This window comes from Hakea prostrata, chromosome 7 (genome assembly GCF_041222555.1).
Source record: "Hakea prostrata isolate BN-2017 chromosome 7, UWA_Hpros_2, whole genome shotgun sequence".
In the NCBI taxonomy this organism is placed as follows: domain Eukaryota; kingdom Viridiplantae; phylum Streptophyta; class Magnoliopsida; order Proteales; family Proteaceae; genus Hakea; species Hakea prostrata.
Window position 1 is genome coordinate 40,558,485 of NC_142606.1, and position 9,503 is coordinate 40,567,987.

At 43.2% G+C, this 9,503-nt stretch overlaps 2 protein-coding genes across 2 annotated transcripts; both read left to right on the top strand.

The window, feature by feature from the left end:
- The first annotated feature begins 310 nt into the window (after nt 1-310).
- Nucleotides 311-1,741, top strand: LOC149011156 (uncharacterized). Its single transcript, XM_089162571.1, has one exon. It carries the CDS (start codon nt 311-313, stop codon nt 1,739-1,741), a length of 1,431 nt encoding a protein of 476 aa, XP_089018697.1.
- A 4,613-nt stretch (nt 1,742-6,354) lies between these two features.
- Nucleotides 6,355-7,626, top strand: LOC149011157 (uncharacterized). Its single transcript, XM_089162572.1, has one exon. The coding sequence runs from the start codon at nt 6,355-6,357 to the stop codon at nt 7,624-7,626; it is 1,272 nt and encodes a 423-aa protein (XP_089018698.1).
- Nucleotides 7,627-9,503: the final 1,877 nt, after the last annotated feature.

The following is a 9,503-nucleotide window of genomic DNA, read 5'->3' on the forward strand; positions in this document are numbered from 1 at the left end:
ATCATCGCTAGAAAACCCCAAATGGAACCAGGATCAATGCCTTGGATCGTATTTCGATACCTTCCAAAACCGGATCCTTGCCTCAAAGGAGTCATCGGGAGGATTATGAGCATCAGGGAGAGAGTCATCCGCAACCAATCTGATCAAGGATGTCAGTTGCACGAATGCACTCCCAGAGGGAGGATACAGCTGAATTTGACGGAAATGGAGTGAGGCAAAATCGTCTTCGAAAGAGGATGGCGGAGGTTGAGATCATGATGAGGATCTAGACGTGGTTGTTCAGGAGCCCTTCTCGGATGAAATTATGAACATGCCACTTCCTCAGAATTTCATCATGCCAACTTTTACACCTTTCGAAGGAAATACCAATCCGAAGGAGCACATAAGCTACTTCAAATCAGTGATGACTATCCTCGAGCGAGAGGACAAATTGCTTTGTAGAACATTCCCGGCTTCACTTAAAGGACCAGCCATCAAGTGGTTCAGTAGCTTGCAACCGGGATCCATCAATAATTTTAAAGAGCTTGCCCGAAAGTTCATAGCCCGATTCAGAAGTGCGATCAGGAGCAAGAAGACATCTGACGGTTTATTTGCCATAAGGCAAGGAAGAAATGAATCCATTCAGGATATTTTGAAGCGCTACGATGAGGTGGCCATCGAGATTGAGGATCTAGACGACCATGTGGCCTACAACGCACTTTGGAGCGGCATCACACACCAAAGACTTTTGGAAGTTTTCTTGACGGACAAACCCAAGACATACGGGACGTTATTACGTAAATGCCAAAAGCAAGCTAACATGTATGAAGTGATCAATGCCCGGGTGAAAGCTGATCGAGATAGAACACACGATCGGGACACAAAGAAGATTTCCCCGAATGACAAAAATAAAGGACCAAAGGGTAGATGGAAGCATGATCAAAGACGGGAAGGTTACACTCCCCTCAATGCAAAGCCATCAGAAATTTTGATGAACATTCGGGACAAGAAATCTCTAAAGTGGCCCGAGAAGCTGAACTCTCTTCCCGAGGATAGGGATATGACAAAATACTGTCGCTTTCACAAAGATTATGGACACCACACGGATGGTTGTCGCATCCTGAAGTCGGAGATTGAGAAATTGATCCAAGAAGGCAAACTTGGTCAGTACGTACGGAGATCGGGGAAGCCTCGTGACAGTTCACCCGAACAAAAAAAGAAAGCCCGATCGCCCAACCCAAAGGAGGCCGTTAAAAGAGATGACAAAGGAAAAGAGAAGGTTTTTTGGGAGGAGACGTCAGTCTATGTAATCATGGGTGGCCCGACTATGGAATCAATTAGGAAGGCAAAGCAAAAAGCGCGGTTCATGGGAGCTACGCATCTACCAAAAAAGAGGCCAAATCCAGCGTGCCCAAAACCAATAACTTTCACAGATGAGAACTTTAGCAGAGTCATAGCGCCGCATGATGATGCAATTATCATCAAAGTCAAAATTGCCAATCAGGAGGTTCACCGGGTCTTGATTGATACAGGATCATCAGTTGATCTGATGTCTTATGAGGCTTTTAAAAGACTCAAGATAGCTGACAATCTAATGACTCCTTCATCAACTCCTCTTTATGGTTTTGCAGGATCTTCGGTGATAGCGGAAGGAACGATCCATTTGGATCTAAAGATCAGGAAGTCACCCCGAGATACACTGATTTGGGTCAACTTTATGGTCGTCAAAGATTTGTCAGCATACAACGTGATCCTGGGATGACCAATGCTTAATGCACTTGAAGCAGTTGTGTCTCCCAGACATATGAAACTTAAGTTCCCGACTGATGCAAGGGTTGGTGAATGCAGTTCCGATCAATCTACCTCCCGCCAATGCTATGTTAATTACTTGAAGGAAAAACGGAGGTTAGAAAGTTCAGGAAGCGCATTGACCATTGAAGTTCGTGACAATCGGGATGAAGAGAATATGCAAAGAGCGGAGTCGGTAGAGAAACTGGAGAGAATTCAACTCAACCAGTCTCTATCCGATTGGGGAACATTCATTGGATCAGAGCAACCTGATGAATTCAAGAAGGAACTGACCAAGTTCTTATGTGACAATGCTGATATCTTTGCGTGGTCCGCGAGTGACATGCCCGGGATAGACAAATGAGTAGCAGAACACAAGCTCTGGATCCAGAAAAATGCTACCCCGGTCATTCAAAGAAGGATAAATTTTGCAATAGAGAAACATGAGGCCATCAGAATAGAAGTTAAAAAACTTGAAAAATCAGGCTTCATTGAACCAATCAAATGCCCGACTTGGCTAGCCAATGTGGTAATGGTCAAAAATGCAAACGGGAAGTGGAGAATGTGTATTGATTACACGGATCTGAACAAAGCTTGCCCGAAGGACTGTTATCCTCTCCCGAAGATTGATTTTTTAATTGACGCAACCGCTGGATGCCTACTCAGGGTATAATCAAATCTTGATGAGTCGGGAGGATGAAAAGCATACATCCTTCATGACCGATCGGGAATGTTACTATTACCGAGTAATGCCATTCGGGTTGAAGAACGCAGGTGCTAGTTATCAAAGGGATGTCAACAAGATTTTCCAACACCAAATCGGGAGAAATATGGAGGTATATGTTGATGACATGCTTACGAAGAGTCTTGTTTGGACCAAGCACTTGGCCGACCTTGAAGAAACTTTTGACATTTTGAGAACTTATCAAATGCATCTAAATCCAGAGAAGTGTGCTTTTGGAGTTTCCTCCGGGAAGTTCCTCGGTTTCATGGTTTCTCAAAGAGAAATCAAGGCTAACCAGGAGAAGATCCAAGCATTGGTCGAAATGCAACCGCCCGTTACTGTAAAAGAAATCCAATGTTTGACAGGAAGGGTAGCGGCGTTAAATCAGTTCATATCCCGAGCAGGGGAGAAATGTAACTCTTTTTTCAAAGCGTTGAAGGCTACACCAAGCTCGAGAGGAATCATGTGGACAGAAGAATGCCAACATGCATTTGAGCAATTGAAAGTATCACTCGGGACAACACTTGTCTTGGCCTGGCCAGGAATCGGGGGGGAGCCTCTAACCGTTTATCTTGCCATTTCACCAATTGCAGTAAAGTGCTGTATTGGTAAAAGGAGATGTAATCCAGAACCCGGTCAACTATGTGTGTCATGTACTCATTGATGCGGAGACAAGATACCCGGACGTTGATAAGCAAGCTCTAGCACTTTTGGTAGCCTCACGGAAGCTAAGGCCTTATTTCCAGGCGCATCCAATAATAGTGTCACATCCACCCAGCCGGTATCCTATCTGGCATACCCGGGATATGATCCACAGCCCGATGATCTAGATTGAGCGACCATTCCTCCCACATACACGATAACATAATCATGAACAATATAATCAATGTTCAAAGTAAGCAATAAACAGATCAAATGAATAAGAAAAGATAATCAACCAGAGTGCGGAAATATCAAGTATCAACCTCTCAATTGAAATGGTCTCACATGGAAGGAGTGATCCGAAGTCACCCTTCAAAATAGTGGAAGGTGATTAATTATACTGAATTACAAATCCATATTAAGAGTAAATCCATAAAGACAATATACTCATGAGTTTACAGTCATCCAAGGAAATGGGGCACTACACAAAGGTTTCTTCAATTCTAATGATTGTTTCTTCATAAGTATTGATGAAGTGAACCAAGCACGGCCGCTCCCTCACTAAGGTGGGGCTAACCCTAGTACGAACCATAATCCTCCTCGGCACAATAATCCTGACTCTCATTGTAGCCATCACCCGAAGGGTAGTATGCGGGATCATAGCTCGGGTCGTAGTGTGCACCATCAAGATCTTCTGTACCTGCAGGATAATCTAACAAATTGCACGAAAGGAATGAGTTCAAAAGAACTCAGCAAGGCAAGTCGTTTCATAATACACAGTTCATCCGATACAAATCATAGTATGATGCAATATGATATGAGACAATGATGATATATGATTCTAATCCTAAGTATGCTAGTCTCTAAGGTAGACATGCTTTAAGCCATAGCACCATACTTCTTTGGGTTGTCTGCCACTCCCCCTCAATCATATAGATATCTTGGGACTGCCGTGGTAATTGGGTAAGGTCCTCATCAAACCATGGTTGGGGATTCAATCACCACTCTCTCACATCACCATTGGTATAAGTATTGGCGCATGTCACGGCGAAGCCTAGCCCAATGCAAGTCATCTACTCAATTGTATCATGTCAGATCCGGATACTTTCCCTATGACACCGACCAACTCGGACTACGGACTCATCAACCCTATTGGTCATCCACAAATGGTAAACGGGAAGCTCTCATGTCCTCTCACGGGTTGGTTACCGGTCTTAAGAGCCCGTGAGCCCAGGTCTATCCATTTGCAACCCTACCAATAAATGGCCCCTTTCGGGTATCCGCAGTATGGTTCAAGTCCTCTCACGGAGTGGATACCGATCTTGAGCGCCCATCAACCATACTCTACCACAGGTTGTTCGGTCTCAATACCCTTCCGATTCGGGTTTGATAAGACAAGGAAATATCCTAACCATACACCTAGACACTCCTATGTATGTCATCCAATAACCCGGGAAAGCATCGATGGACACCTTCGGAGAATATCCCATACTACTCCCTCCGATGTCCAAGGACAGAAGTGTCGGAAGGACACTTCCCCATCCTAAGTCATACGTAATCAATCACAAATTCAATCTCATCATATCATACTTAATCAATGATTCGTCATATAAACAAAGGCATATCATAGCATGATTAATCATATATAAAATCATAAAGTATAATTAAACATGATATTCCAAATGACATGTGACATTCTACTACTGACAAGAATGTATAGAGTAGTCATGTATGATAAAGAAATACACATAGAAATATAACCATTGAGTTCTCAAAGCATAAGCATGTTTACATAATTAACATACTTGAGTTGACGACCTTCCTTACCTTAATCGAGTCATAAATAAATCAATGATCACCAAGAATAGTCCTAGAAATCAGTGCTGGTACCCTAGACAACATACAAGTAACATCAGAGAAGAAAACAGTCGAATTGGAGGTCAAACGAATCAATTGCCCAAGTACAGGGGTGTTCTCATATCTTGGTTGACTGGCTTGGTCGACTGTCAGTCGACCAAGCAGTCGACCAAGACTCTTTAACCACTGGGCAGAATTGAAAACTTGCTCAGAAACTGACTTTCCGGTGCTCCGATCGACACGAAATTTGGAGGGCATGTTTACAACAGTATGAGGATACTACACACTAAATTTCATGACGATCCAACGGTCCAATTAAAAATACCCAAATCGAAGCATTATGTTCTATATGATAAATATCAAGAATCGAATTGGAATTGATTGAAATTGTGAAGAATGATGGGGATCAATTAAGTGAATGGTAAGAATCAAATTGGAATCAAGAATTCATAGTAATCTAGACCTAACATGCATTTACATATCAGTTTTGAATCAAGACAAGGTTGAAATGGAAGAAATCAAGGTAATGCAATGTAAGCAATCCTAATTGAATCATAGCATAGCAAGAATGGGGTGATAATCATGGGATTGATTGGAGAAGACTCATGGTTAAGTGTTTGCAAGGTTGCAGCACTTCAACCATGGTCTAAAGATCATAATTTGGTAGAAAATGAATAGATTAGAAGAAGAATAGAAGGAATCATACCTTGAGTTGATGATTGATGTGCAATACAAATGATTGGAGTCAAAGATCTTCCCAAACACCAAGAAAAGCCCAAGAGAATGTCCAACTTCGTGCTCTGGAGTGCAAATGATTAGCCTAGGTCCTCATTCACGAGTTCCAAAAAGGAAGGGGCAAAATGGGAAGTGATTTTGTGAAAATTCGAATTCCATTACTGCTGGTCGACTGGCTGGTCGACTGTCAGTCGACCAAGTAGTTGACCAAGGCATGACAACAACTTCAGGCGTGGATTTGGAAGGCTAGACAGATCCGAATTGAGTTGAGTTTTCTCCTACAAGTCAATCAACAAGTCTAGTTTCAAGAAATACATTCGGATTGATCACAGGGGTCCAATAAGTGCTTCAACTAATTCAATCTTCATCGATGCGCAGATTTTCACTCAACACTGACAATGTGCTCGAGTAAGGGGCAGCATTGTCAATGTCCATAGGTTCTGGATCAAGCATCGAATCTTCAACTAAGAGGGCCCACAAGTCTCCTCTACCTCCACTTCGGGTCTTCGGACCTGCAACAGTATAAAATCCGGGCCGGGTCAAGGTTAGGATAAAGCCGGATTTTACAAATAGTCCCGACCAACTTCCCACTCAAAAAAATACTCCAAAGACCTGATGTAGCCGGAAGGATGGTCGGGTGGGCAGTGGAGCTGAGCGAGTACCAAATTGAGTTCAAACCAAGAACAGCTATAAAAGCTCAAGTTTTAGCTGATTTTATTGTGGAAAGTAGCTTACCACAAAATGAAAATCAAGGAGCAACTGCCGAGACATTAGACTTATGGATTCTACATGTTGATGGCTCGAGTAACGTGTCTGGCTCGGGAGCAAGGCTAACACTCAAAAGTCCCGAGAACTTCACAGTCAACTACGCATTAAGATTCAATTTCTTGGCTTCAAATAACAAAGCCAAGTATGAGGCAGTTATTGTAGGCTTGAGAGTTGCCCGAGCACTTAGGGTACGAGAGCTAGAAGTTCGAAGTGACTCCCAACTTATTGTGAATCAAATAAGGGGGGAGTATAATGCGAAAGATGAAAGACTGGCCAAGTATTTGGCTAAAGTGGAGCAACTTCAAACACTCTTTGACCGGGTATCATTCCATCAAATACCCAAAAAAGAGAATGAGCGGGCAGATGAGTTATCTTGGCTATCTTTAGCCAACTACAAGAACCTGGACTCGGCAGTCTATATTGAAGAATTAGATTTCCCGAGTACACAAGAGTTAGAAACTTTTGAAATCACAGGTGATCCCGACTGGACCACACCTTTAGTATCTTACCTAAAGGAAAATAGCCTCCCGATCGACTCAAAGGAGGCCAAGAAGATTAAAAATCAAGCTGCCCGATTCACCATCATCAACGGACAGCTGTACAGGAGATCCTTTACTGTGCCTCTCTTGAGATGCGTCGGACCTTCCCGAGCTACCTATGCTCTAGCAGAAATTCATGAAGGAATTTGCGGTGTGCACATGGGTGGAAAAGCTTTGGCCCAAAAAGTATTACGTTGGGGTATATACTGGCCAACCGTACAAAAAGACGCTATTGAATATGTTCGCAAATGTGAACAATGTCAAAAGCATGCAAATGTTCCGAAAGTACCTGTAGTGCCCATGATGCCCGTCTTAAGCCCGACCCCTTTTGCAATGTGGGATATGGATCTGATTGGAAAATTACCGAAGGCTTCAAGAAACTGGGAGTATCTTGTGGTCACCATAGATTACTTTACAAAATGGGTCGAGGCGGAACCGTTAGCTTCCATTACAGAGAAGCAAATGGAGAAGTTTTTTGAGGAAAAAGTTATCTACAGGTTTGGGATACCCCGAATCCTCGTGACAGATAATGGAAAACAGTTTGAAGGAGCAGGATTCAAAGCTTTTTGTAAAAGATATCACATTGAGCATTGATTCGCCTCAGTGGCTTACCCCCAAAGCAACGGACAGGTTGAAGTCACCAATAGGACACTACTGGACGGGATAAAAAAAAAGATTGGAGAATAGTCAGGCGCTGTGGGTCGAGGAACTCTCGAGTGTCCTATGGTCATACAGGACAACTACCCGAACCCCGACTGGAGAAACACCATTCTGCCTTGCATACGGAACTGAAGCCCTGGCTCCCATGGAAGTATTGGCCGGGTCATTACGATACAACATCTTCGATGAGAAGCAAAACGATCAAGGCCTAAGGGAAAACTTGGATCTCCTACAGGAAACCCAAGGGAAAGCTCAGCAAAAAAATCAGTTGTATCAAAAAAGAATGGCTCAACATTACAACTCTCGAGTTAAAAGCCGAAGATACAAATCAGGAGATTTGGTGCTGAGAAGAACTGGGGCTTCCGACCCAAAGAACCAAGGAAAGCTAACTCCAACATGGGAGGGGCCTTACATCGTTGACAAAGAAACAAAATCGGGAGCATATCGACTGAAAGACTCAGAAACTGGAAAACCGATTGATCGGTCATGGAACTCCACTAATTTGAGAAAGTTCTATCAGTAGTTTTGTATCTTTTTCAAAAAAATAAATTGATTCAGGTCCTTCCCGGTCATCTTTGCGCCTTAGTATAAGGACTTGCGCTTTTTTAAGACTGAATTGATTCGGGTCCTTCCCGGTCATCTTTGCGCCTTAGTATAAGGACTTGCACTTTTTTAAGACTAAACTGATTCGGGACCTCCTCGGTCAACTTTGCACCTTTATTAAGGACTTTTACTTTTTTAAGACTAAACTAATTTGAGACCTCCCCGGTCAACTTTGCACCTTTATTAAGGACTTGCACTTTTTTAAGACTAAACTGATTCGGGACCTCCCCGGTCAACTTTGCACCTTTGTTAAGGACTTGCATTTTTTTTAAGCTAAACGATTCGGGTCATCCCCGGTCAACTTTGCATCTCCAGGATTCATGCTTCATTTATCCGGGACAAGCCGAAAAGACGATAGTTGAAAAACACTTAGTCAAATTTCATTCAAGATAAGATCTTAGACAAGAGAAGTTACATGACTTGGGAACAAAGAACTACACATCACATGTTAGTTAAACTCCAACACTTGGCTACATAACTCGGGAACAAAAAGATATAGGACTCGGGACACAAAAAATACCAAGATCACTCTAGCAAGGAGATGCTTCATTACAGTTGATATACTTAAGCATCTTTGAACTCTTCGCAGTCGCCGAGAGCAAGATTCATGTGCCGATCAAAAGTCATGAACTTACCAACGAGCTGATGCCCATCTTGGATTATCACACGCATCCTATCCCTGACATTTCAGTCGGTCCTCAAGGAGGGGCTCGGGGGAGTTTTCTCTTCAGCAGAAGGCTCGACCAAACCATCATTGGACACATTAGTGTCAACAACGGTGTCAGTCGGGGACCCCCTAGCTTCTTCTTCAGCAAATGACTTCTCCGGGCCATATCCTCAGCCTCTTCCTCAGACCCTCCTTCGACCTCATCTTCACCTTCAGCTTCTTCTTCTTCATCTTCCTCCTCAGCTTCTTCCTCGGGTTGATTCTGAGGAGGAGGAGGATCGATATAGCCCGCAGCATCAGGATACGGGGTGTCAGGAAGTTTGGGAAGATTTACTAGTCGAGGAAGCTTGAGTTCATCATATAGTGTGGGATCCATAAAATTTTGCAACTTCTCAGGGTGGGGCAGCTGCATTTGTTGAAGGGTCAACTTGAAGGCCTGGCGTATTCCTCTCTTGAAGGTAGGAGTAGAAATGGCCACGGACAAATCATGGAATTCCTTAGTCATGAAATAATTCTCCAGCACCTCCCGCCTAAAGATTTG

Bases quoted from the DNA above. Each gene is read 5' to 3' on its own strand.
- LOC149011157 (XM_089162572.1), top strand. From the start codon at position 6,355: ATGGTCGGGTGGGCAGTGGAGCTGAGCGAGTACCAAATTGAGTTCAAA.
- LOC149011156 (XM_089162571.1), top strand. From the start codon at position 311: ATGCCACTTCCTCAGAATTTCATCATGCCAACTTTTACACCTTTCGAA.